Genomic DNA, 24,806 nt, shown 5'->3' on the forward strand with positions numbered 1-24,806 from the left:
ATCGTGTGTGTTTGATTTGACATCAACCTCCTGGCAGCCTGGTGAGTGGTCTCGGCGAGTGGTGGGCGCGGCGGAACTGCGCAGACAGACGCTCCAAACGAATCAATCAAGCAGCCAGCGTGGGAAAAACAACGTTTTCTTTGAAAAGAAACCTTAGCCCCTTGCAGTTGTATTTATTTACTTGTATTCTTCATGCGTTTTGTTTTTGCATTCAGTATAAAAAAAATCTCATAATAATTAGAAGGAAAAAAAACTAAAACAGACGCGGGGATGTCCAAAAATATGCCTGGTCTAAACTATGCCATTTGCAACGTTCTCCGGATGACCACACATCTTGGGCGTCGTCATTGTCACGTCATATGAGTCCACATTAATAATTACTAATCCTGTTGTTGTTTAGCATGACAAGACAACGTCAACCGCCGGCCGGGGTCCTAAACGCAACCCAGACATGGGGAAGCCCAAAGGATTGCCTGATGGAAACTACCACGATAACATTTTTCAAGATCATCGGAATTACGTGACATTTCTTTCTTTATTACCCAATAAGATAGCTTTTTTTCTATCTATGGAGGGCGGCTTCCCCAGCCGAACGCCCGCCGTCGCGCAACCGTAATGGATGGATTCACGATCCCGCCTACTCGCTGTAGCGATAAGTGAAGCCTCCGGCGGTCATCTTGCGTTGTCGCTTAACATACTCGAATGCATTGATTTATCCGAGATCTTTTCACGTGAATTTCAAAAAAATCCCTCGAATCAAATATGAAATGTAACCCTGACTTCTGTGTTTCACTATCCACCGTACTCTGAAGGTTAAACGCAAACAGCAAAATGTAGCTCCTGAGACCCAGCCAGTTGGAACAGTGGCAACGTAAGATGGCTGCCGCCGGGAGTAAGTCTACCCTCGATACGCGCGTGCGCGACAGCAACAAGCGCAATTCAATATCAACTGTTGCTGTGGTGACGCGCACGCTCACACATTGTTCTGTGTCCAACTGGCCCCCCTAACTTGACTCGGAGTAAGTTGGTCTTCTAAAAAAACCCCACAACGAAACAAAAACAACATGCATCGCGGGATAGCATGACAGCCCTTGTTTTTGTGAAAACTTTGGACTTTTACGTCATCGTCGTGTTGATTGCTATTGATTGGTTTGATTGGCAGCTCAGACGCGATCATGACAGCGGGGGCGGTGGCGGCGCCGCGGATTATTCCCATCATGCAACGGGACAAGCCCACGTCAAGGAACCACATTGACACCAGTACACTTGTCTGCATTCAATCGGGTAGGTGATGAACGAATGCAAATTTTGCATTTTTATCTCGTGGGATTGTATGGAACCTTTCGGCGTGACTGCGGAGGCCGGAATGATGAATGATTGCAAACGCATCGATCCAGACTCTCCGATTGTAAATACGTGTGCGCATGCGTGATGGCGCATGCCTGTTGGCGCTCATCAGACACGGGCGACGCGTGTCTTCTCTACACGCTGGACGGCTCCAAGCCCGCACGCGAGGCACCTTCGGGGACAGTAAGCGATGGGCGGCGCTACCTATCGCCTTTCCTGCTGCCTGCCGGACGAGTGTGCGTCCGTGCCATGGCTGCTTCCAGGTAGGGTGATGTCACTTCCTGTCGACTCCCCAACAATTGCAACTAAAAGTGCGCACTCGTCGTTCTCCTATTGGCCGTGGCTTCTTCAGAGTTTGACACATTTCAAGTTGCAAAAACAAACTGGCTGAATTGGTTCTGAAATTCTGGGCGGTGCTCTAAATCGGCATATGGCTTCTGAGACTTTTCGGCGGGGTCCGCTCATCATAGGCGGCCCTGCCCGAACCCTGCCTATTAACCTTTGGGGGTTAAGTGAAACCGGCTTTGCAAGTTGAATGACAGAAACGGAAGCAGAGCCGAGTTGACCGCTCGCTCGCCTGGTTTGCTGTCGGCAGTGACGGCCGCGAGAGCGCCACCGTCACCAAAATCTTCATTGTCCGGGAGGCGGAGCCTCTGCAACAGGTACTCAATCAGCCACCCGACCGTTCCATCCATCCGTCAGTCAATCGATCGATCGATCGTTCAATCAATCAGCTGTCCCCCTGATTTTACCTTCTAGCAGGTGAGCCCGGGCGAAGGCTTGCACCACCGCCACGACGACGACGACATGGCGACTTTACGCCGGCCTCTAGGTTGTGATTTTTCACACGCTTTCTGACATGAACCTTGTTTGTATTTGAATCGATGTCATTGCTAATGCTAACTGGCTAGCTCAGCGACTCCACTCCTGAAGCGTGCTGCCGATTCCGAACCCGGCAAAATATTGTACAAACGGCGTAGGCGTGCTTTCGTGCGCTTCCTTCCCAGAAGGGTTGAAAGTGGACGTCTGGCAACAAGCGACCAGGACGGAAACTGCAAAGATCGCCCAAAAACAGTCGAATCAACGAACGGGAGATAAAAATGAGGCTAGCAAACAATTCGACAGCCGATCTTCCTGTGGTTTTACAAACAAACAAACAAACAAACAAACAAACAAACAAATGTGTCCTTGAGCAAGACACTGAACTCTGAATTGCTCTCAGTGATGCCTGGCAGCGCCTTTCATGGCAGCAGCCCTATCTGGTAGCATACCTTCATTTGGTTGTACATCAGTTGTACAATGACAATAAAGTCATTCCATTTCTATTCTATTCGATTCTATTCTTGTCGTTCAGGGTCAAAGGTGACGGACGGCGCCGGCTCCCTCCGGCGCCCTGGCGTGGTTCCGCCCGCCGGCGTTTCCGCACGCTCAAGTGTGGAGGTAAACATACAAGAACGTGCGCTAACTTGTGACGAGCGGCCGGTTTTTATTCTGAGGCGCTTCCGTGTGTCAGAGCGCAGGTGCGCTGAGGCACCCGGACGCCACGCCGGACGCGTGCGCCCATCGCCCGAGGTAGGACGCCCGACGTAACCATCCCCTCGCCGAGATACTACCTACTGTCAGTCTTGTGTTTTACCGTGCCGCTTCACTTCTGGAAAAGCGTCTTCTGAAGTTTCTAGTTGGGCCAAAAACATTTGGGCGCCAGCCACTCAACATTGAAGGGAGGCAAAGGGCGGCGAGTTGCCGTCCCCCCAACGCTCGCTCGGGAGCAGACCAGCCTAACCTCCCTTCCGCCGTACATCCGTGCAAACACACACATCGAAACGCTCGTAGACATAGCAAAAAATGCACGTGTGTGTGTCATGGTTGACAAGTTTCTGTCTGATGTGCCGTCGCCTCCTTTTTGCCAGCACGAAGCCCCCTGTTGACGGAGGACAGGTAGTGCGGCCTTACGCCGGCTGAAGATGATGATGATGACGATGTCACACTAATGTGCCTTTGTGCGCACGTGTTAGCTGGCGTGTTGCGTGTGGTGCCATGCTGAAGTTGCAGTTGACACGCACGTGTGTTCTAGAGGCCACGGCCACCTACGGCGTCAGCTTTGGCCTTCCCTGCAGGTACACACACACACACACACACACACACACACACACACACACACACACACGACAGCCGACAAACAAAATAGCAGCACATGGCCACTTTGCACTTGAGTGACGCGGTTGTTGTTGTCGTGCGTCAGGCTCAAGTTTTGTGTGCGTGCTGTGGACGAGGCAACCCGGCTGACCTGTCCCACTGCTTGACGTGTGACACCCGCCTCTTCACGGTAACACAAACAGACTTGAAACGGGCACAAGTAACACGTGTCAACAAAAACGCGTGCGGGTGTTAGTGTATTTATGTTTTTGTATGTTTTTTTGTATTTATTTATGTTTTTTGGCTGCAGACGGTGTTGGATGCGGACAGCGGCCCTTGTATCCCGGAGGCCTCATACACCGGCAACTTGGCCTGCTCCGTGTGTCAACGCCTCAACCGCGCCGACGCTCGCTACTGCGACTGGTGTGGCACCAAGGTGTGCGGACATACACACACCACACACTCACAGACACACCTCTTCTCGTATGCGTTTGTGGGTGCGCGCAGGCCGGCTCGTCCCTCCAAGAGTGCCACACGCAGACATCGGTAGCGCACGGCCCATCTGACGTAGAGCGGGCGGCAGGTCGCCCGCGGCCGCCCTACTCGGCCGTCAGCCCGGGGAGAGGTCTGCCCGAAGCCACCCACGTTCCTACTTGCTCTCGTTGCTGCTCGGAGCCGCGTTCCTCTTACTAGCGGCGTGTTCGTCCGTCCGTCAGGTTTCTGGAGGAAACAGCTGGATCACGTGTGCGCTCACCTCAGGAGTTTCGCCCAGAACGACGCCCCCTTCAGGACACTGCTGGGAGAGCCTCGGCTGGGTCGGGTACGACGGACGGCCTGTGTCGCCCGCGGAAGGGAGTGTGTCGTCCCGTCACATTTCGTCCCGTCTCCTCCTTCCCTCAGATGACCTGCGCCGTGCTTCGAGAAGACGCTCACGAGGTCAATCTGAGCCTCAGCTTCGCGGCGGGCGGGGATGTACGCCAGGAAGCTGGAAAGAAAGTGAGGAGCGCCGCTTCCAAGCGCATCCGGGCCTCGGATTCAGTTTGTGCGCTGGCCGAAAGCGGAAGCAAATGCGGCGGCGCTGAAATGGTGAAACGCCCGTTCACACGTGGAGCTAGCTCCACGTTCACATGCAAACACACGTGCTCGCATGCGCACACGCACCATACATGGAAATGTGCAGAAATGCCTATGCAAACGCACCATACGCTGCCTTTCTCTGATTTCTGCCGGCGCCAGGCCAGGAATGCGCAGCTGCTTCAGGAATTGGGCCCGGGTCCTAGTTGCGGTCGCGTGGGCGTTGTCCGCCACCTCCTGGAACAGGTGAGGAGTAGCGGCCAAAATGGAGCGCTCCCTCTCCAGCCGCCGACAGCTGTCCGTCCTCGTCCCCCAGGGGGCGGACCCCGAGTGCCGGGGCTGCGACGGCCGCCCCGCCGTGGCCGTGGCCACCGTCAACGGCCACCACGCCGCCGTGCCTCTTCTACTGCAGCGCGGCGCCAACATTGACCTGCAATCCGGCCCGTAAGTCCTCAATCCGATTGATGGGAACGTACTAGCGTTGAACGGAAAGCAAACCTCAAAGGCTCAGGTCGCGCCCGTCGGAGATGTTGAATCGACACGTGTGGTGTCCCTCAAGGGTCAGCGCTCGGCCGCCTTTTGTTCAGCCTATCTGCACTACCTACCATACGCACGCAGCAAAGTGTACTAGTAGATCCCCAAGTGACAGCGCTGCCTCACTGTCTCGATGGCTTTGGGAAGGGGAGGGAGGGAGGGAGGGAGGATGAACCCCGCTGCCTAGCTAAAGCTCAGGTACTTTGTGCAGGAGAAAATGGCTTCCTTGCTTAAGATATGCAACATATGTTCACAGGGCTTTCCGCGTTAGCATTGGCGCTAACGGGCTTGTCCTCTGTCCCCCCTTTGGCAGGATGAACAACACAGCGCTGCATGAGGCCGCCGCGCTCGGACCCGACGGTCTCAACTGTGCGCGCGTTCTCCTCAGGTAACACATACTCACGAGGTCAGTCTCGCGTTTCCAAAATGAAGCGCTGGGAATTCACAAACGCCGACCGCTGCGCTCTCGCTTGCTATGCTCGCATATTTCTTGAACTCAAAACTTTGGAGCAGCCTTTGCGTCTGTCTGTTTTTGTGGCTGATTTTTCTCCCTCGCCAATTGCCAAACGACTCTTTCTTCTCGACACTGAGACCAAAACAAGTCCATTTGAAATGTAGTCAAAGCTCATGTACGAGCGTCTCGGACAAGGACGAGAACAGAGGACGTTTTGCTCCTTTTTGTTCGACTAACAAGTTTTTTGTACTCGTTTGTTTTACTTTGCTGTGGTTTTTTTCTCTGAGCTGTTGTTATTTTGTCGGTTCTCGTTCACCGTCGCATCCTCGCTACGTGCGGGCGGTCCTGATTTGCAATCACCTAAAGCAACCTTGACTTTTAGCGAGGCGTGAAAAGCAACGATTGATGGACGATTGTTTGCGCTGACCGCGACGCCGCGTTTGGCCCTTTTGTCTTCCAGCCACAACGCCGGCGCCGGGCTGCGAAACGTCAACGGCCTGACGGCCTACGACGTGGCCGCCGCCGCCGCCACCGGCTGCGTCGACATGATGTCGCTGCTGCGGGAGTCTGCCGCTTTGGGACAGGCGGGGCTCACACCCAGCTAAACTCTACAAAATTCTCTTGACACACGAGCGGAGATACAAATTTCAAAAAACAAAACGTGTGCGTTGATTGACTTTTTATTGGCACACAAAAAGCGAAGTCAAAGAGGGCGTGCGTCACCGGAGGGCTTCAACTTCAATTTTAATAAACTTTTTTTTTCCTCACAAATCCTTCCCTGACGTGTTATGTCATGATGCGAATTTGCTCAAGTCGGGTATTGTAATTCAAGTACGTATTCGAGTACTCTGTCACGCAGCTAGCGTGATTTCCCACATGTCAGCAAGTCCTTGAAGGCAGCGGCGGGAAGCCACCGGAAGTGACAAGTTGCACTGGCGCCAACGCTCTTGGAGTCTCTTGTACTTAAAAAAAAAAAAAAAAAAAGTACAAACTGAACTCGTGCTACGCCTTTGTGCGGACTGTCACCGACCGACCGACCGACCGAGCGAAGCGTCAACCAAGGAAAAGAAAAGAGACGAGACACTGGACAAGCAGACTAGACGAGCTTTCCAGCCGAGGTACGAGCAGAAAAATCCTCCGTCCGTCCGTCCGTCCCTCCGTCTGCCTGCCTGCCTGCTTGCCTTTTCCGCGGCTTTCGAGAAAGTTCCACGCTGAAAACGCTCACGTTGTCATTGGAGAACATTCCTCTTTGTTGTTCTCTCACAAAAGGTTCACGTGCTCGTGTCGACGGGGGAGGGGAGGTGGGCTCGACTGGGTTTCGTTTGAGTGACAGCTTGGAGGTAGCCCTTGCCAAGCCGATCACGTGCCTTAACTGTAATGACGCCATGGCGATGACGTGTCCGTTGTCCGCTTTGTTGCATCGACTTCGGCCTGCATGGAAAGGAAAAGGCTCAGGCAGGCAGGCAGGCAGGCAGGCGCCCGATCTATCTGACAGAAAGAGCAAACTAAATGACGAACTCGTTTCACCCTCATTTGTCCACCAAATTCCAAGCAAGAGGCAAACCGGGTACGAAGAACGTACACTTTAGCAAAAAAACAAAACATACAAAAAGACTGTTTAAATTTTGCTTTTCTAATGGTGACCTTCGGAGCTCAGGAATGAATTTTTTTTTTTTTTTAGGAACAATTCTCTTTTTTTCGTTCACATTTGATGTCTCGTCCACCGTCAAAACTTGAGGCAAATGATTATTACTTTTCAAAAGAAACGACGTGTCATTACGTTGAAGGCCTCGCCTCGAGGGAGACGTGGTCGGAAATGAAACTACCAAGGCGTTGGGAAACATGAGTCAGAGTTTGCATTTAATTCTCTGTGGAATGTAAACTGTCACTGGTTTTTGTGTGTGTGTGTGTGTGTGTGTGTGTGTGTGTGTGTGTGTGTGTGTGTGTGTGTGTGTGTGTGTGTGTCAGCATATACAGAAGGCAGAGCCTCATTTTGCACAATTCAGCATTTGCTGTCAAGTCGGGGTCATTTTGCTGGTGATTCGTCACGAGGGCATCGGTGGAGGCGGCGAATGCCGGGTACGGCCCTTTTCACAATGCGGTCGGTCCTTAGGGTGAGCTCCAGCGGGGACCGGACCGGCCGGGGCGGTTCTTGCCCGCCCGCGGCCTGCGCCTTTGACACCTTTGTTGCGCGCATGCGTGTGTCTTGCTTGCGCAAACTGGACTGTATCAAAGGAATATTGTTCTGGCGGCGGAGGGCGCTTGTCGCACGCACGCACGCACGCACTCCACCGACTGTTGAAAGATTTATTGGATTGGGGAGGGGGCGGAGCCAAAGTGGAAGGTTGTCCCTGCTGTTGCTGGGGGAACAGAGAGGATGAAAGCGTGTGTGCGCGCGGGTTGGGGCTTGTGTTTCATTGAACGATGTTGACACACACGGCACGGCGCCCGCCGCTGCTGTCACAGTGAGGCCAGGAGGACGATGAAAGCTGAATGGAGGTAAGACTGGAAGACGGCCAAGCTCCAGCACATCTGGAATGAGGAGGGGGGAGCGCGTAATCGCCGCTTTTGTTTCCGTGCCGATATTTTGCGTCAAAGGAGGCTCCCTCGGCTTGGCTTCTTCGCTCGTGCGGCGTCCGTGAGGGAAATGCCACGGCTTGTGTGTGTGTCGCAGGACCTCCCCCTCTCCCCTCCCCACCGAGCGCCTGCCTGCCTTCCGGCTCGGAGAGCTAGGCTAGATCGCGCAAACCGCGGCGGTCGCCGAGGAGACGTTTCGAGCGCTCCTCTTGCCGAAAAGAAAAAATGGAGGCATCGGCCCACGTCAGCAACAAAGTGCGTGAGCGCCGGCTACGCCAGCGAGTCACGCTCTCGTCTCGTGTGCCCCCTCCCCGCAGGCGCCGCGCAAGTCCTTGAGGGTGCCGGCCGGTCCCGGGGTCATGCTCGGACCAAGAAAGACCTGGGACCTCGACCGCGCCCCCTGTCTGCGGGATCTCTGGAATAACGACTTCTCATTGGACGGTGCGTGCGCATGAGCGAGTGGCTTCAGTTAGCGAAGGAGCGGCTTCGCGTGACCGAGCCGTGCGCTCAACGCTAGCCTCGTTACCGCGGCGAGTCGGGTCCAAGCCAGCTTGGTTCTCGTCACGAGAGGTGTGGTGTCCTTGGGCGAGACGCTTAACATGGCTTGCCTCCAGGTGAATGAGAAAGTGTAAAACATTGAATCAAAACAAAATATATAACATTTGCACGGAGGTTTCAAGCTGAAAATACCTCCTTCCCGCTCACCGATGGGATGACAATGAGCCTATCGAGGCCGTCCTCGCTTGTCTGACTTGATTCTGGCCCGTCTGGTTGCAGTGCCTGCCAGGTGTCTACGCCTTACGTGTGTGTGTGTGTGTGTTTGCGTGTATAGCGAGCTCTGTGGACCTCCTGATGAGCGACGGTGAGGAGGAAGCCTCCTTCCTCTCTCTGCCCAGCCCCGGCTTTTCTCAGCGCCCCCCGCCCAGCGCCGAGCTGACCCAGTCCAACACGGCCAGGCAGCAGCTGCTCATCCAGGTGAGACGACGGCATTTGCGGCTCGGCACGCTCAAAGCTTCCTTCCTTCCTTCCTTCCTTCCTTCCTTCCTTCCTTCCTTCCTTCCTTCCTTCCTTCCTTCCTTCCTTCCTTTCTTTCTTTCTTTCTTTCTTTCTTTCTTTCTTTCTTTCTTTCTTTCTTCCTTTCTTCCTTCCCACCCACCCATTTGTACTTGGACTTTGATTTCCTCGGCTTCCTCTGCATTGAGCTTTGTCTGCTTTCATTATTTGATGTCTCCTAATCAACTTTGACAAAAGAGTCCATTGAAGGCAAAGGATGATAACGTGGCCATATCCAGTCCATTTTTTCCATTTGGCCAACACCTTGCTGTTTGCGTACGTCCAGACTCTGCAGGACAAAGTGTGCCGCCTTCAGGCTCGCCTGGACCAAGACGCCGCAGGAGCTCGGCCCGGGGACGAGCGGGCGGCGCCCTCGGGTGAGTTCAGCTCGCCGCTCTGCAAACCACCGACTCCAGTTTTTTGGGTCTCACACACACCGTGATGACTTTGGGAAAGGGAGGGGTAGAGAGGGGGAGAGAGAGGGGGGGGGGGGAGAGAGAGAGAGAGAGAGAGAGGGAGAGAGAGACTGCACATTCCAACAGCACAACAAACTTAGCCATCCTGTATAATGGCCGCTAGGCGGCGTATTTATTCCCTTCATCTTGTGCCGTGTGTGCATTGTCAGGCGCCGTGGAGAAAGAGCAGCTTGGCACACGCTTGCACTCGCAGGTACGTGGACCGGCCTACTGCGCGCCCGCTGTCGTGGCCACCGCAAACTTCTTGGTGCATGTGCGCTTGCAGGTGGAGGAACTGCAGAAGAAGCTTGCGGGGCAAACGCAGGAAGTGGCCATACTTGGCTCAGGACCGGTGAGTAAATCCCTACTTGATGGATTTAACTCATTCGACTCGTCCCGGATTTGCAACGAGCGTTAGTGTCGGTCGTTGACTATCAGTAAAAATGTAGTGCAAAAGCCAAGTTGTTTGGAAGGCCAGCGTGAACTCGAAGCTGCTCATGAGAGTCTAACCTTGCAGGGTGCCACAGACTTGGAGAAGCATCTGCAGCTTTTGGAGCTGGAGAACCAAAGTCTGAAACGGCAGCTGACCTCCGGTGGAGCCTCGGAGGGCGCCTGCGGCTGCTCTCAGGTCAGAGGGGGTTGGGGCGGGGAGGGAAGGGGGGTGCCACTGCTCCACAAATACGCCTGCCTCTTCTAGTGCTAAAGTGTGGCAAAAAATAGCCATACTTTGTTCGGCGTGTCCCCAGGAGGCAGAGGCTCTGCGCAGGGAGCTGATTGGCGCCCGGCAGCGCGAGCGCCAGCTGGCCGACGTGGAGAGGCGGTTGCTGGACAAAAGCGCCCAGGTGGACGCGTTGCAGCGACAACTGGAGCGCAGCGTCCCCGCGCCGCCGGCGGAACTCTCCGGTCCTCATCCGGGACTTCGCCTCCGGGATGTTGCGCGCTGTGAAGAGGCGCCGCCGCTGGCCTCGCAGGTACCGGCGCATTGCCGGAGAGCCAGCGCCTCTAGGCAGCCGGCGCTGAACATTGTTGTGCTGGTCAGACGGCGGCGGAGGAGGCGGAATCTCGGCTGCGTGTGCAAAACGCTTTGCTGCAAGAGCAAGTTTGCATGCAGCGCCACCTGCTGAGGGAGCTGGAGACGCAACTGCAGCAGTCGCAGAGGACGTGCGCCCAGCTCAGGACGCAGGTAAGTAACGCTCGCACGCTAACGGCATGTGGAGGAGAAGGAGAGCTGGTGCCAAGAGAAACGGCGCTTTATGAAGCCTTCCGTCCGTGCCGGTTTTTGCCGTCGTTACTCACGGTGAAACCATTGAAGGTGGCGTGAGCGGGCACAGCTCCGGCACGAACCAAAAAGTGGCCCAATCCCGCCTTAGACGTTAGCCTAGCTCGGCCACGGCGGCCACGTGACCGTGCGGCGCTGGCTTCCAGGTGGCGGTGTATGACGGCGAGATGGAGCGCGCGCACAAGCAGCTGGACGGCGAGCTGCTGCGGCTGAAGGAGGAGAAGGAGCGCGTTATCCAGGAGGCCTTCGTCAGGGCCGAGAGCCAAATGAAGGCCGTGCACGACAACCTGGCAGGTCAGACAAATGTGAATTCCGCCACCGAGCGCAAGCGGTGCCGGCGTTGGCGGCTTGGCATTGCCCGGTCGAGACTTTGATTGCTGCCTTAGGAAAGCAAGCAATGCGTGGCTTTCCAAATGCGGCGGCGTCGGCGGCAGCGGCGGCACCTTTCTCTGAAGGAGGCCGCCACAGACGCGGAGCAGCTTTTTGCTTTTGCGCTGAGTCAGCGTTGTCGTCGGTGTCCGTTTCAGGTGTGCGCAGCAAGCTGGCGGGGCTCCATCCCGCTTTGAGGACACTCACCAGCGACTACAACACGCTGAAGAAACAAGTGCATCACTTCCCCGCCATGCTGCGCAACGCCATCGACGACGCCAAGCGCGAGGTGGGAGTGAATGGCAACCGAGCGAGCGAGCGAACGAGCCTGGCTCCTTCAATTGAGCATGTCGCCACATCTGCAGATCTGTCACCTGATCGGTGAGGTGAGCGTGACCAACCAGAAGCTTGTGGACAAATACAAACGTGAGATGAACCTGAGGAAGAAGATCCATAACCAGCTGGTCCAGCTCAAAGGTTTCTCCACCTCACTTTACCCTTTTGGAGGCAAACTGTTTTACGTTGATGATTGGGATGGAGATCCCCCCCCTCTGCAAAAGGGAGAAGCGTCTGTGCAGCTTCTGAGCTCTTTTGCGGCACGCTTTGTTGCCAGGAAATATCCGGGTGCTGTGCCGTGTCCGTCCCGTCCACGGCTGCGGGGAGGAGGGCGACGCGTTGACCTACGACCCGGACGACGACGGCGTCCTGTACCTCGACGACAAGGGCAAGGTGACAACCTTTGAGCTGGACAAAGTCTTCGGGCCGCAGGCGACGCAGGCGGAGGTGAGTGGGCCCGGCCGGGCCAGGCCTGGCCCTAACCCCACCCCACCCCCTTTTTGACCGCCGTGGCCTTCGGCGGCAGGTGTTTGAGGAGGTGGAGGCGCTGGTCACGTCCTGCGTGGACGGCTTCCACGTTTGCATCTTCGCCTACGGACAGACGGGCTCGGGGAAGACTTACACCATGGAGGTCGGCTTCAGCCGCCGTTTGATTGTGCAATTTGGGCTCTGCTCATGTAACCACGTGCGGGCAGGGCGTGGCGTCGGACCCGGGGCTGAACCAGCGAGCGCTGCGCCTGCTTTTCTCTCGGGTGGCCGACAGAAGCCCCGAGTGGGAATTCCACATCTGCGTCAGCATGCTAGAGATTTACAACGAGGCGCTGAGGTGGGCGTCCGCCGCGGTCGCCACGCTCACCGTGGTCGCTGTGGTCGGGGCGAGGCTCACGTGTGCCCATGGCCGCTCAGGGACCTTCTCAGCGACCGGCCGACAGACAGACTGGACATCAAGATGAATCCCGACGGCAGCGGGCAGCTTTACGTCCCCGGACTGACGCGTGTGGCCGTGCGCACCGTCGACGACGTCAACCAGGTACGGCGCTGCTGGATTTGCGCTCGTCCCATTCGCGTGTCACTGTGATCTTGGCTTTTCGTCTTTTTCTTGACGTTGAGAAAGCTGAAACGGACGGAGCCTTATTCGGTCGAGTTCCACAGCCGCTATTTCAAAGCCTTCGCACAAAGTCCAGCGAGGCAAAAGCGGAGGAGAGAAAGGGGTCCGGCGCGTCGGTCCCAGACGCGTCGGTCCCAGACCTCCTCTTTTGTCTCGGCCGCATCCAACGCTCCCCGTCGGAATCCCGGTTGCGTGACATTTGAACTGCGCCGCCGCCGCCGCACTTCAGGTTCTGGAGGCGGGGCGGGCCAGCCGGGCGACGGCGTGCACCGACCTCAACGAGCGCAGTTCTCGCTCTCATGCTCTGCTCATGGTCAGCGTGGCAGGACTCAACGGCACCACGGGGACTCGCACGCAAGGTGACGCCACGCCCTCGCCTCACCTCGCCTCGGCCGTGTGACGTCCTTCCCTTTGCCTTCAGGTAAGCTGAACCTGGTGGACCTGGCCGGCTCTGAGCGGGTGGGCCGATCGGGCGCCGAGGGCGGGCGCCTGCGCGAGGCTCGCCACATCAACAAGTCTCTGTCGGCGCTGGGCGACGTGATGGACGCGCTGCGCCGCAAGCGCGCTCACGTCCCCTTCAGGAACTCGCGGCTCACCTTCCTGCTGCAGGACAGCTTGCGAGGGGACAGCAAGACGCTGATGATGGTGCAGGTGCGAGTGCCGGCGCGCGCGCGCACGCACGCACGCTGGCCGCCGCCGCCGCCGCCGCGCTTACTCCTCGCCATGCTCCCTCAGGTGTCTCCGGCGCCGGCCGACATGAGCGAATCGCTGTGTTCGCTGAAGTTCGCTCAGCGCGTTCGCAGCGTGGAGCTCGCCGCCTGCGGGAGGCCCGACAGCCGTTCGGCTTCGTCCTCGCCGACGCACCAAAGCCTGGAGGTCATCTCGCTTCTTTCCAGTCCGCCCCCCCCCGCCGTGCGCTTTGCAAATAGACGTCTTTTGTGCTTTTCGCTTGGCGTGCGTGCTTCCCACTCCCGGTCGGGCGCGATCAGTCACGAGGCCAAAGCCCGACGACTCGCGGCGATCCGCTTTGGGTCGGCGGCGGCGCTGACTTTGGTCGTCTGTGCAGAGGGACTCGGCCCCGGGGCCCCTCCCCTTATCCCGTAGCAGCAGCGCCGGCTCCTCCCTAAACTCGGCAGCGTCTGCCGGCTCTCGACGGAAATCCAACGCGCAACTCTCCACGGGTACGTGCGCGCAAAGCGGCCTTTTGGAAAAGGCGCCAAGTCAAGCATTTGCAAAAGATGGTAGGCACAAATGATGATCAGTTTGGCGAGCCAAAGCGGGTCCGCCGCAAAGCCCGCCCTCCACTGCGGCGTGGCCCGGCCTCAAAACGAACCCTGCCGTCAAATTGTTTTGTTTTTTTGCATGCATGGCGTATTCTTGATGAGCAATCGTCAAAGTCCATCCTCATTCGGGGGAGAGAGAGAGACGCTAGTCGCTTGACATGAAGTCACAGGTTTCATCCACTCATGGGCTGTGAATCTGCAAAGTTCCTTTTGAATGCCAGTATCGACGTTGAATTTGACTTTGAATTCATCTTGCTGGAGTTTGCGGCGATAGACCGTGGCGTAGTTGCGCTCGTCGGCAATGCGCTTTCCAATCCACGCTCCTAACCCTCATTAGCTCGTTTGCGCCACCTCCATCCTCGGGAGAAACCAAATGAGGCGATTAGCCGCCCGTCCGTTCCAACTCCGACGTTACTTTCATCAATTTATGCGCGTCACCCGACCTGTCACTTGTTCTTCGCAGGGCGACTGAAGATGGCAGCGTGAAGAGCGCGCGGGCGGGTGCGCGTCGCCGTGCCGACGGTGACGCTTTCGCCCGTCAACGCCCGACAGCAGTGTTCGGCTTTCTTGCACTTTCCACAAACTGTATCAGTGCTCGTCATTCAACGGCTATCGGACATTGAGATTCTCTTCCGACGACACCGCTCCTCTCGCTCCGGCCGGCCGAGCGAGCGAGCGAGCGTATATGCCAGGTGGACGTTTGCTATCGACCATAGTTGTTGGGCTTCCTTGGGTGCGTGACCTGACTGGAAGTGGTTGTTTGCTTTTTTTAAAAAATTTTATTTCATTTTTAATAAACATGGAAACTACAAACATTCTTCAGCTGCGTGATGAGTTGTTGGAACTTGGCAAATGGCGGTCGGTCGGGTGTCATTCCAACAAAGGCAACTGCAGGGAATGTGGGTCGATCAAGTCCTTCTGTCCTTCCTGTAAATAACAATAAATGCCTAAGAACCACGTGCCTGGCGTTATTCCACATGGGAATATGTTTGTGGCTGGGATACTGTGGCAGAGCGTCTGGCTCTTATCAAATAAATGGAGCTCTTGAAGCGATCCATCAATTTTATCCAAGTAAGACAAACGAGAGATTTGACAAAGGGATTGTTGTGCGCTGTGTTTGTGATCAGTGCCCTGAGAGTGGTGTTCGTTTATTTGATTTTGTACGATCGCTGGGGTGTGTGTGTGTGTGTGTGTGTGTGTGGGTGTGTGTGCTCTGAGCCCTGATATCGTTTAAAGGGCGCCATGCAGCAGAAGGCAGCTGTCATCACACGTGGTATTCTTGCCCGGCGGCCGGAAGCTACGCAGCCACAAGACCAACTTTTGAGCATAGCTGTTATTAAAAATCCCGCCAAAACGAACACCCAAAATAAACGTGTCGTCATCCTCGTTTTTACTCTTGTTTAACAATCTATACAAATGTACAAAGAGCGCTTCTTCCGGTCTAAGGGGCGGGCCTGTGTGACGTCATCTGGACCGGACAGTTGCTAAGCTGCGCACGCGTGTCCGCTTGACAACAATCCTCGTCACCGTCGTCGATGTTCATCGCCGACCGACCGTCCGACCGGCCGGCGCTCGGACAGTGACAAGTCGGAGCTCGGCTAGCCAGGTAAACAGCGAGGCACCTTTTGTGTGATTCGCTTGAGCTTTGTCTCTCTTCTATGCCGCCTTTTGCTTGTTGCTAGCTTTGGATGCTAACGCCCGCTGGCGGATAACGAGCAAGCCGCCGCCCGCTGTCGCTTTTTTTTCTCGCTTCTCTCTTACGAAGCGTTCGTTAGCATACTTTTCTTCCAAGCTCCGTTCGCTCGCTCAGCCTGGCACCTTCGCTCGTCTACTTGGGTCATGTTGAAGGGAGATCTCGTTCGTTCATGCTCGGCAATTGTCCAACGTTTCACGATGTGTGGAGAGTTCGGATTTGATAGCCTTCCTAGTTCGAGTCATGGTCGGCAAACTGAAATTTGAAAACAACAATCCTAAAAAAGACACTGATCCAGGCGCCCGCCACAAACCGAGATCGAAAATTGGGTAATGCGACGTGCACAGCAATCGCGGGCTGAGCTGAGCAGAGCAGAGCTGAGCTGAGCCGAGCCGTGACCACAGCATCTTATGTGTTGTCTCGCTCGACCTGTACGCTTGCCTGTGTTGGCTTGGTGAAATGATCGGTTTAAGCGGATAAAAATCCACAGTTTAGCTATGTTTTAGCATTTGTGGCTAAAATTTGAACTGGTGACCGTCCCATCATCAGTTGAATTCGGCGTGACATACTCAAGGTTGATCACCATTTTAAGAACAATTCTGCTTTTGTTAGCCCGCCTGTAGATGTGTTAGCGTGAAGCTAGTTGATCAACTTTTCCAAATGGCTGCCTCAGCTCAACAGAGGTGGGGAACGGACTTCGGGCAGGCGTGTGAGCGAGCCAGGTGCTCAGAGTCGTCATGGCGGAAGCCGCCGCCAAGATCTCCTGGCGACTGCGTGAGTCCGATTGCCTTCCTGCGCATCATCCCGCCGCCGTCTGTCTCCAAATGGACAGCGCGTCGCCATGATTGCATGTCTGCCCTTTTTGTGTGCGTGTGCGCCTGCATGCAGAGGAGTTTGAGGCTCACGGCAGTCGCGTTTGCTGCGCCTCTCTGGGCAAACGTACCGGTCGCCTCCTGGCAAGCGCAGGCGAAGATTGCAAAGTCAACATCTGGTCCGTCAGCAAGGCCAACTGCATCATGGTACTGTGCGCGCGCATAGCGACCGACGGGCCCTCGCAGCAACAGCCGGTTGTGACGTCTGCTTGTGTGCTCGTGTACGGCGGCAAGAGTCTGTGCGGCCACAGGAAGGCGGTGGAGTGCGTCCACTTCAACGCGTCCGAGGAGCAGCTGGCCACCGGCTCGCAGTCGGGATCCATCCTCGTGTGGGACCTGGAGGCCGCCAAGAGTCAGAACGCTTCCCTTCTTGCTGCTCTGCGAGGCGCCGCTCTGCTTTTGTCTCCATCCGTGTTGGAGGCGTGCCGTGCGGACGATTGCGTACGCCGGCGTCCATTTTGAAAGGCGTTGGCACTCCATTGGCGGTCATTAACCGTCGCAAAGACGTTTGGATACGGCGGATTTGATAGTTGCCGCTCGGGGTGTAACCGGTCCTCGCCACTTTTTACATTGCGGAACCGTCGTCGCCGCCAAAACGTATGCAGGGCGACTAACCATTAGCCAGCTAGAAGCTAACGGCTTTCCCGATCAGATGCGCGTTATGTCTCGGTATGACACCTGAGGCAACGTGGCAAATAATGGTTTTCTCTGCGCCCCGCCGTGAACTTTGAACCCCGCTGCGTCCCTCTGTGTGAATGTGCGCAGTGCTACGAACGCTACCGGGACACAAATCCAGCATCACCAGTTTTGCTTTCCATCCTTTTGGAGACTTTTTGGTGTCCGGCTCCACCGACACCAACATCAAGGTGTGTGTGCGTGTGTGTGTGTGTGTGTTGCTGTGTGTTTGGCGCGATGCTTTGCGCTCACGTCACCTGACTGTTCTGTGTCTCGTCATTGGCGGATGTCGTCCGACAGATGTGGGATGTGCGCAGGAAAGGCCCCATTTACAGGTACAAGGTAAGATGGCGGCCCGCCGCGTCTGTCTCCTCCCTCGCCGGCTCGGAGCTCGCCTGACCCTCTTCCAGGGTCACACCGCGGCCGTCCGGAGTTTGGCCTTCAGCCCTGACGGGAAGTGGTTGGCGTCGGCGAGCGACGACTGCACGGTCAAGGTAAAGGCGGCGGGGATATGCGGATGCGCCTTTTGAAGCTCCTAACGCGTGGCCGTGTTGTGCCACAGCTGTGGGACCTGAAGCAGGCCAAGACCATCACAGAGTTCACGGCGCACACGGCCGCCGTCGGCGCCATCCAGTTCCACCCCAACGAGTATCTGTTGGCCTCAGGCGGCGCCGACAGGTGGCCCCATCTCGCCGCCGCGTCGTGCCACCGCTGCGCTGGCTTTCCCCTTGCTCCTTGTGTGTGTGTGTGTGTGCGTGCGCGCGCAGGTGGGTGAGGCTGTGGGATCTGGAGAAGTTCTGCCAGGTGGGGGCGCTACAGGACACGGGCGCCGTCAGGTGAGTCGTGACCACGTGTGACACGGACGACGGCCGGTAGAAATGTCGGAAGAGGCGGCGGCGACCTGCCGCTCAGGCAAATGCTTGGCCGCAAAGCATATTGTTAAGCAAGCGCCTGCCTGCCATTCATCCATTCTCAAATGAAATTGACTAGCTGGAGCGAGAGGCGACGCTTCCGAGTCGCATCTCGGTGACAAAGGTAGCAAAGGCGCTTTGCCGCTGCGAGCGAGCGAGCGAGCGTAGGAGGAGAAGCAAGCGCCGGTTCCCTCCGACCGCTCGCAAAATTATCCTACACTTAGGTGATGTCTGTACGACGGCCCGCGCCTCCTCGAGCGACATTTCGCTGGAGCGCAGGCGCCGTGCCGACGCTCTCGAGTGACGGCTGGTTGTCTTTTGGGCTGAAGCCACGTGAAGCTTTTTCATCCAAATCTTCCCGCAGGTGTGTGATGTTCAGCGCCGACGGCGGCTGCCTGTTCAGCGGCCATGCCGACGTCCTGGGCGTGTGTGCGTGGGAGCCCGAGCGCTGGCTGGACACAGTGACGGTGGGCTGGGGGCGGGTGGCCGACCTGGCGCTCTGCAACCAGCAGCTGGTGTGTTGCGTCTCGAGCATCAAGACCACAGTGGCGTCACCGGCGTGTGGGCTCACGTTGCCGGTCCTGTCTTTTTGGACGGCCAGATGGGCGTGTCTCACCAGCTGAGCAGCGTGTCAACCTACGTGGTGGACCTTAAGCGCGTCAAGACCAGCGCTGCGCCAAACGCCGCCGCGGAGAGTGACGTGGCTCCGGCGGCCCCGGCCGGCGTGCAGCCCGCCGGCGGCAAGGCGGGCGGACCGCGCCGCAGCTACCAACGCCCGGCCTCGCCGTCTCAAGGGTGAGACATGGGGAGCGGCGCGGTTGGCTCCACGCCACCGGGAGCCCTTTGCTAACCCCGTGTCTTTCCTTCAGCCTCAAGAGGAGCGCGGAAGCCGAGAGGCGGAGTCCCGAAGGGGAGAGGCGTAGCCCCAGCGAAGATGAGGCGGACGACAAAGCTTCCTCGGCCCAAATACACAACGCGCAAGACTACCGGGAAATATTCCAGCCCCGCAACGCCATCTGTACAGACGCCCGCGCGCATGCAGGTCACACACGTCACGTTTCTCACCGACTCTTTTGCCTTCAGGTCGGACGCCTCCCGGGATGTCGGAGCCTTTTCCCGCCCCACCCGAGGACGGTGAGTCAGCTCGTCGTCACACGGCGACATCACGTGACCGCCGTGGCCATCTTCCCTGTCTCCAGAAGGAACCGATGGCAAGGCGGCGGCGCTTTGTCCCGACCAACAGTCTCCGGTCAGCCAGCATCCCTCCCTCCCTCCCTCCGTCCCCACGGGTATGTGTGCGTGCCGCCGCTCAAAGTCTGCTCTGCGTGCGACAGGTTTCCACGTCGGCGGCCCCGTCCACTCCGGTCCAGCGGGTGGAGCCGACGGTGGTCGCCTGCGTGAGACGGGCCGCCCCGTCCGCCGTCGAGCAAGCCCAGCCTCGGCCAGCCGAAATACTCCCGGCCGGCCGGAGCGAGCCCAGCGGCCTGGACGTGGCCGACTTCCTGTCGGTGAGGTTTCCAATTTGTCCGCAGCCGCCGGTGCGGCCTTATCCATAGCATGCCACGCGCTTTTTGCCTCCAGGCCCGCCGCGGCGGAGGAATCCTGAGCGAGAGCGACGTTTTGAATCACATCCAAAACGGGCACGCCACCATGTGCGTCATGCTCAGCAACCGACGCAAGAACCTGCAAAGCGTCAGGGACGTGTGGGCCCGCCAGGGCATCAAGGTAAGGCCTTAACAGTCAGGAGCCATTGCTCTTCCATTAGCGACACACGACAGAACCTCGAGCGGGCGGGCGGGCGGGCGGGCGGGCAGTCCAGCCTGCTTGAATTCAACAGATGCGGGAGGTAGCGCAAGATTTCCAAAATGCTGTTTGAATGCCACGCTGGCGGAGCACAGCCACATTGCTGATGGCGTGCGTTGCTACTTTGAAACCTCACGTGTCCGCAGAGCGCGCTGGACGTCGCCGTCGCAATGAACGACCTGTCCATCGTCGTGGACGTCCTCAACATCATCAACGTGCAACCGTCAGTCGCACGCCCACGTGCACGCAGGGTGTTGTGCGCGAGCGGGACTTGATGTACGGTGTGTGTGTGCGCGTGCGTGCGTGCGTGTTCAGGTCGCTATGGACTTTGGATGTGTGTGCAAGCAGCCTTCCTCAGATTGACACCCTTCTGCAGAGTAAATATGAAAGGTCAGTTGCTCGTGCTGCATGTGCGTGCGTGCGTGCGTTGTGGCTTGACCGACCGCACACTTTGATGCGTGCCAGTTACATGCAGTGCGGTTGCACATCCCTGAAGATCATCATGAAATATTTCTGGCCGCTGGTCTGCGAAACGCTGAGGGCGGGGCCGTCGGTGGGCGTGGACGTCACGCGAGAGGAACGGTGAGCGGCCGCGCCGACGCCCAAACGCCCGCCCGGTTTTCCTGAAAGCGACCTCTGACCCCAGACGCGTTTCCTTCAGGCAGCACAAGTGCCATGTGTGCAGCAAGCATCTGCAGAACATCAACAACGTGGTGAAGAGCAAAGCGGCGCAGGTGGGGCGGCACGGCTCCGCCTTCGGGGAACTGCGGATGCTCATGGCGCAGCTGGACCAACACCCGTGAACGCCGCCAGATCCTCCTCTGCTCGGTCGCCTCTGCGCCCAGCCGGCGCCAGCCGGCGCCAGCCGGCGCCAGCCGGCGCCAGCCGACAGAATTTGGCTGCGGTGCAAATTCGGGGCCGGGCCTCGATCCGAGGAAGTGCGCTGACGACGGGATTCGGAGCGGACCGGCTGGCTCGAGCCGCTTAGTGCCTTTGGCCCATCTGGGAATAAGCACCGCGTCCGTTTTTCAATGGCCGACGGCGAGCCGGCCGCTTTGATAGGGCGGCGCATATTGTTAGCGCTCCGTGGAAATGCCGATTCTCCGTGTCATCTCTGAAGACATCGTGTACGCACGTATTTTGTAAATAAAACAAAATCTTTTGAACTTTGGCTCGCTTACTATGCGTACATCACCTTGCATCAGCACTTTTGGGGCAGAGGACGACGACAGCATGCACGGCGCATCGTCGCTGTCGGGCGGGCGGAACGGGAAGCTGTCTTTGTCCAAATTTGCTCAATAATAATAATATTCCGCCAAAGCAGTGGTCCCCGAGACCTGCTTTAGGGAGGTGCCAGTCAGCCGGCTGCCGGTTGGTTGGTCGGTCGTCAATGATTGACAGTTCTTTTGGCGACCGCCGGGTGGCGATAAGCAGCACGTGTGCACCAGAGACAGACAGACAAAGAAGTAGACGCGGAAGTACGCGTGGCGTCTACCTGTTGTTGTTGTCGTCGTCGTCGAACGCCGTAGTTCCCCTAGGACACTTTGGCTAGTCTTCTCGTCGTTGTTTTCCGCCATGGCGACGGTGGACGTGGAGGACGAAAGCAATTGGGCTTCCGTCTTTCAGGACTGTTTCCCGGACAGCTGGAGGGACCGAGCGGACCTGGCCGCCTACCTGGCGGAGCTCAGCTCGTTAGGCGTGGAGCAGCTGGGCCGCGAGCAGGAGCGGCTGGCGGACGAACGAGCCAGCATCCTGGAGCAGACCCGACACTTGGCCTTCGCCAACTACCACACTTTTATCCGCACCGCCGACTGCACCGAGCGCATCTACCGAGACTTCGGCCACGTCGAGGCCGCCGTGTCGCGGTTGCTCGACAAGCTGCCCGCGTTGGGACAGAGATGCCGGTCGGTCCGCCCGCCCGCCCGCGACCAATACGCACCAGCGCTCGCATTCCCCCTGTCTCACACTTGACCGATCATGTTTGGTTTGCAAGTTTTTGCAAGCCGCCGCCGCCGATTTATGGATCAAACTGTTCTGACGAGGCCGTGTCGTTTCCTGTGCGCTTGCGTTCAGGAGCTTTGCGAAGGAGGCGGAACAGATGTCGGCGAGCCGCCGCATGAACACGCTGACTCTGAACCGCCACACTGAGATCCTGGAGATCCTGGAGATCCCGCAGCTGATGGACACGTGCGTGCGCAACGCTTACTACGACCAAGCGCTGGAGCTGGCCGCCTACGTGCGCAGGCTGGACAAGAAACACGCAGCGCTTCCAGTCATACGGGTGATGCACGCACGCACGCACGCACACTCACGCACACTCGCGCAGGCGTGTTGCTGGGGCCGGAGGCGGTGGCCGATCGATGGCGTCGTGCCCTCTGCTCCAAACAACAAAAGGAGAAGAGCAGCCCGTACAATTGAAGTCCAATTGTTGCCCGACCGTTGACGTGCTCTCTCTCGTCTGTGCCTCTCAGGGCCTGGTGCGCGAAGTGGCGGAGAGTGCTCAGCTGATGCTGCTCCAACTCCTGCAGCAGCTGCGCAGCGACGGTCAGCTGTCGTCGTGCCTGCGCGCCGTGGGCTACCTGCGACGCATGGACGCCTTGGACGAGACCCAGCTGCGCGTCAAGTTCCTGCAGGCGCGCGGCGCCTGGCTGCGAGCGGCGCTGGACGCCGTCCCCGACGCCGAGCCCTACGCGCACATCAGCAAGAGCACCGAGGCGTGCCGCGTGCACCTCTTTGACATCGTCACGCAGTACCGCGCCATCTTCTCGGAGCAGCGGCGCACGGGCGCCGCGCCGCAGCGGGCCGACGTCCTCCACGGCTGGGTGCTCTCCGAGGTGCCGCTTTTGCGCCGTGGGAAAGAGTTCGGGGCGGGGGCACAAATGGCTAAAAGGTTCCATGGAGAGCCAGAGGTTTAGTTTCCATCTTGTTGCTCTCGGGCCTCGAGTCCAAGCATGTGCCCTGGGTCCTCAAATGGCAAAAAGGCTCAATGAGGTTTAGTTTCCATCTTGTTGTCCAAGCATGTGCCCTGGGTCCTCAAATGGCAAAAAGGCTCAATGGGGTTTAGTTTCCACGCCCTCGGTTCTCACCTGGAAGACAGTTCAGTGCAGCCAATCGGAGTGCTCTTGCGTCTGCCCAGCGAATTGCTATCACATCTCCTCAAATGGGTGGGTTGTCAACCCCCCGCCCTTTAATTGGCATTTGGATCCAACGCTCATTTATTGGCGAGATGCATGCCCGCCCCCCTATGGCGTACCAGTTCAAAGCTATGTGGCCTTTGGTGTGTGCGCAGGTGTGCGAGTTAGTGGAGGTGCTGGAGCGCGACCTCCGACGTGGCGCCGGCGCCCGACTGGACTCGCTGGCGGCGCAGTGCATGTACCTGGGCCTGTCCTTCAGCCGGGTGGGCGTGGACTTCCGCGGCCGGCTGGCGGCCGCCCTGGCGCAGGCTGCGGCCGAGGCTTTCGGGAGCGCGGCGCGCGAGGCGGCGGCGCATTTCCAGCAGGATATGAGCGGATACGCTCCCGTAGCGGCGCCGCTCGTGCCAGGAGCCCGCGAAGCGCCGACGGACCCGCCCGGCACCTTGGCGCCGCCCGCCGCCCTCCTGGACTTCCCGCCGCTGGGTCGCTTCCTCAACCATATCCTGGCCGCCTTCAACGACCTGCGCCTGTGCTGCCCCCTGGCACTGGCTCAGTGCGTCACGGCAGACTTGCACCGTGCCCTCTGCCACGTAAGACAAACGCACTCACGCAGACGACCCCGGTGGGATGGGGGGGGGGCGAGACACGCGATGAGCCGACGACACGGTTGAGAGGGCGCGTCTTTCCATCTGGGATTTACTTCCTCAACTTGCAACCTGTGCGAGAAAGGGCCGACCGATCGGCTGCCGCCGCGTCCGATTTAGGTTTGACGGCACTGTCGCTAGTCTCTGTCCCACCATCGCGTCCAAGTACTTGAGGACGGCCATCAATGTGACCTTGTTTGTGTCTGTGACGTTTTGTCAAAAGCGTGTGCCGTGACGCATCGCATCCTCCCGGCAGGTGACCTCTCAGCTGTCGGCGTTCCACCGCGCCGAGGACTCGGCATTCAGCGACGGCGAGCGGCGAGTTTTTGTGCGTATGTGCTGCGTCTACGCCCGAGACATGCTGCCCTTCCTGGACCGATGCCTGCAGATCCTTTTTCCCGCCCAGCAGATGGCGCTCGTCCTCGGTCAGAAGCCTTCATTGTCATTAGGGATGCTTGAGCTTATTGTCACACCACAACCTGATCGCACTTGTACTTTGGAGACTTACAATGTCCCCAACATACAATGAGCGATCCCTTTGTGTCTCAATGTGGGATTCTGTGCAGGTGTTCCGGCGTCGCAAGTGCTCAACAGTGAGGGTTTGGGCCGCGTGGATGCCGAACGGCTGCTGGAGCCGCTCGGGTTCTTGCCGCCCGAGGACGAGGGATCTCCATCCGGCGGCGCAGAGAACAGCCACGCCGTATCGGCGTCAGCGCCTCCCCGCGACGCGGCCGCAGAGTCGCGCTCCGAAGACGCCGATGACCCGGCGCGAGCGACCCGGCGTGAAGACAGCCGAGAAACTGAGAATCGGTTGTGGCGACCAGAACCCTGAGCGCCGGTCGACCGAGGAATGACTCGATCGGCGGAGAATGGGGGCCGTGTTGTTTGGAAGGCAAAGCCAATAAAAGGCTGCACGGAAAAGGTTGTGGACTTTTTTTTCCTCTCTCTCTCCAAATGAATGGAAATGTGACCGCAGGGTGCGGGGCGGGACTCCCACCTAGTTGCAAAAGTTGTCAACATTTGGCTGGAAACCCCGGCACTAGAGACACCCGCAGAGACGAAAGGCTTT

At 57.9% G+C, this 24,806-nt stretch overlaps 4 protein-coding genes across 15 annotated transcripts; all 4 read left to right on the forward strand.

Moving 5' to 3' along the window:
• Positions 1-61: 61 nt before the first annotated feature.
• Positions 62-6,310, forward strand: dzank1 (double zinc ribbon and ankyrin repeat domains 1). 2 transcript variants are annotated; one of them, XM_085908672.1, is made up of 18 exons: positions 62-892; positions 1,168-1,284; positions 1,460-1,610; positions 1,943-2,009; positions 2,107-2,179; positions 2,702-2,787; positions 2,861-2,919; positions 3,258-3,285; positions 3,363-3,464; positions 3,590-3,673; positions 3,794-3,919; positions 3,991-4,108; positions 4,200-4,303; positions 4,384-4,569; positions 4,720-4,803; positions 4,874-5,001; positions 5,405-5,479; positions 6,006-6,310. In XM_085908672.1, exons 1-18 carry the CDS (start codon positions 877-879, stop codon positions 6,148-6,150), a joined length of 1,749 nt encoding a protein of 582 aa, XP_085764798.1. In that variant the 5' UTR covers positions 62-876; the 3' UTR covers positions 6,151-6,310. The 2 variants fall into 2 exon arrangements, with proteins under 2 accessions (XP_085764798.1, XP_085764797.1); XM_085908671.1 differs by lacking the exons at positions 62-892; positions 1,168-1,284 and having other exon boundaries at positions 1,513-1,610; positions 1,879-2,009; positions 3,794-3,918; positions 3,981-4,108; positions 5,348-5,479.
• Positions 6,311-6,398: 88 nt separating this feature from the next.
• Positions 6,399-14,818, forward strand: kifc3 (kinesin family member C3). 8 transcript variants are annotated; one of them, XM_085908661.1, is made up of 22 exons: positions 6,682-7,112; positions 7,523-7,659; positions 8,440-8,563; positions 8,955-9,097; positions 9,462-9,552; positions 9,801-9,844; positions 9,917-9,982; positions 10,148-10,258; positions 10,377-10,601; positions 10,670-10,813; positions 11,056-11,203; positions 11,437-11,567; positions 11,644-11,755; positions 11,892-12,061; positions 12,141-12,245; positions 12,310-12,440; positions 12,521-12,644; positions 12,952-13,081; positions 13,144-13,373; positions 13,458-13,598; positions 13,789-13,903; positions 14,469-14,818. In XM_085908661.1, the coding sequence occupies exons 1-22, from the start codon at positions 7,055-7,057 to the stop codon at positions 14,489-14,491; spliced, it is 2,703 nt and encodes a 900-aa protein (XP_085764787.1). In that variant the 5' UTR covers positions 6,682-7,054; the 3' UTR covers positions 14,492-14,818. The 8 variants fall into 8 exon arrangements, with proteins under 8 accessions (XP_085764788.1, XP_085764791.1, XP_085764793.1 ...); XM_085908662.1 differs by lacking the exon at positions 6,682-7,112 and adding an exon at positions 6,399-6,663 and having other exon boundaries at positions 7,514-7,659; positions 13,789-14,818; XM_085908665.1 differs by lacking the exon at positions 6,682-7,112 and adding an exon at positions 6,399-6,663 and having other exon boundaries at positions 7,514-7,624; positions 13,789-14,818.
• Positions 14,819-15,449: 631 nt separating this feature from the next.
• Positions 15,450-21,100, forward strand: katnb1 (katanin p80 (WD repeat containing) subunit B 1). Of its 3 annotated transcripts, XM_085908669.1 has the most exons (20): positions 15,450-15,611; positions 16,372-16,472; positions 16,587-16,717; positions 16,805-16,922; positions 17,336-17,436; positions 17,546-17,587; positions 17,656-17,739; positions 17,808-17,923; positions 18,013-18,081; positions 18,521-18,671; positions 18,758-18,951; positions 19,026-19,174; positions 19,240-19,290; positions 19,356-19,405; positions 19,491-19,664; positions 19,738-19,881; positions 20,106-20,182; positions 20,275-20,349; positions 20,425-20,541; positions 20,621-21,100. In XM_085908669.1, the coding sequence occupies exons 2-20, from the start codon at positions 16,436-16,438 to the stop codon at positions 20,760-20,762; spliced, it is 2,022 nt and encodes a 673-aa protein (XP_085764795.1). In that variant the 5' UTR covers positions 15,450-15,611; positions 16,372-16,435; the 3' UTR covers positions 20,763-21,100. The 3 variants fall into 3 exon arrangements, 2 of the variants coding, with proteins under 2 accessions (XP_085764795.1, XP_085764796.1); XR_015065760.1 differs by lacking the exon at positions 16,805-16,922 and having other exon boundaries at positions 15,480-15,611; positions 16,311-16,472; positions 17,546-17,739; positions 20,435-20,541; positions 20,621-20,769; XM_085908670.1 differs by lacking the exon at positions 16,805-16,922 and having other exon boundaries at positions 15,493-15,611; positions 16,311-16,472; positions 17,546-17,739.
• Positions 21,101-21,390: 290 nt separating this feature from the next.
• On the forward strand, positions 21,391-24,658 carry cog8 (component of oligomeric golgi complex 8). 2 transcript variants are annotated; one of them, XM_085907497.1, is made up of 6 exons: positions 21,391-21,863; positions 22,033-22,240; positions 22,431-22,868; positions 23,249-23,683; positions 23,994-24,162; positions 24,304-24,658. In XM_085907497.1, exons 1-6 carry the CDS (start codon positions 21,535-21,537, stop codon positions 24,567-24,569), a joined length of 1,845 nt encoding a protein of 614 aa, XP_085763623.1. In that variant the 5' UTR covers positions 21,391-21,534; the 3' UTR covers positions 24,570-24,658. The 2 variants fall into 2 exon arrangements, with proteins under 2 accessions (XP_085763623.1, XP_085763624.1); XM_085907498.1 differs by having other exon boundaries at positions 22,431-22,793.
• Positions 24,659-24,806: the final 148 nt, after the last annotated feature.

The sequence above is a fragment of the Syngnathus leptorhynchus genome, chromosome 3 (genome assembly GCF_054491065.1).
Source record: "Syngnathus leptorhynchus isolate UIUO chromosome 3, UIUO_Slep, whole genome shotgun sequence".
Taxonomy (NCBI): domain Eukaryota; kingdom Metazoa; phylum Chordata; class Actinopteri; order Syngnathiformes; family Syngnathidae; genus Syngnathus; species Syngnathus leptorhynchus.

Bases quoted from the DNA above. Each gene is read 5' to 3' on its own strand.
- cog8 (XM_085907497.1), top strand. From the start codon at position 21,535: ATGGCGACGGTGGACGTGGAGGACGAAAGCAATTGGGCTTCCGTCTTT. The intron at 21,864-22,032 runs GTCGGTCCGCCC...GCTTGCGTTCAG, and splicing joins GCGTTGGGACAGAGATGCCG to GAGCTTTGCGAAGGAGGCGG. The intron at 23,684-23,993 runs GTAAGACAAACG...TCCTCCCGGCAG, and splicing joins TGCACCGTGCCCTCTGCCAC to GTGACCTCTCAGCTGTCGGC.
- dzank1 (XM_085908672.1), top strand. The intron at 1,611-1,942 runs GTAGGGTGATGT...TGCTGTCGGCAG, and splicing joins CGTGCCATGGCTGCTTCCAG to TGACGGCCGCGAGAGCGCCA. The intron at 3,286-3,362 runs GTAGTGCGGCCT...CGCACGTGTTAG, and splicing joins CCCCTGTTGACGGAGGACAG to CTGGCGTGTTGCGTGTGGTG.
- katnb1 (XM_085908670.1), top strand. From the start codon at position 16,359: ATGGCTGCCTCAGCTCAACAGAGGTGGGGAACGGACTTCGGGCAGGCG. The intron at 16,718-17,335 runs GTACTGTGCGCG...GAATGTGCGCAG, and splicing joins GCAAGGCCAACTGCATCATG to TGCTACGAACGCTACCGGGA. The intron at 17,924-18,012 runs GTGGCCCCATCT...GTGCGCGCGCAG, and splicing joins GCCTCAGGCGGCGCCGACAG to GTGGGTGAGGCTGTGGGATC.
- kifc3 (XM_085908660.1), top strand. From the start codon at position 7,055: ATGACGAACTCGTTTCACCCTCATTTGTCCACCAAATTCCAAGCAAGA. The intron at 9,553-9,800 runs GTGAGTTCAGCT...GTGCATTGTCAG, and splicing joins CGAGCGGGCGGCGCCCTCGG to GCGCCGTGGAGAAAGAGCAG. The intron at 10,602-10,669 runs GTACCGGCGCAT...TGTGCTGGTCAG, and splicing joins CGCCGCCGCTGGCCTCGCAG to ACGGCGGCGGAGGAGGCGGA.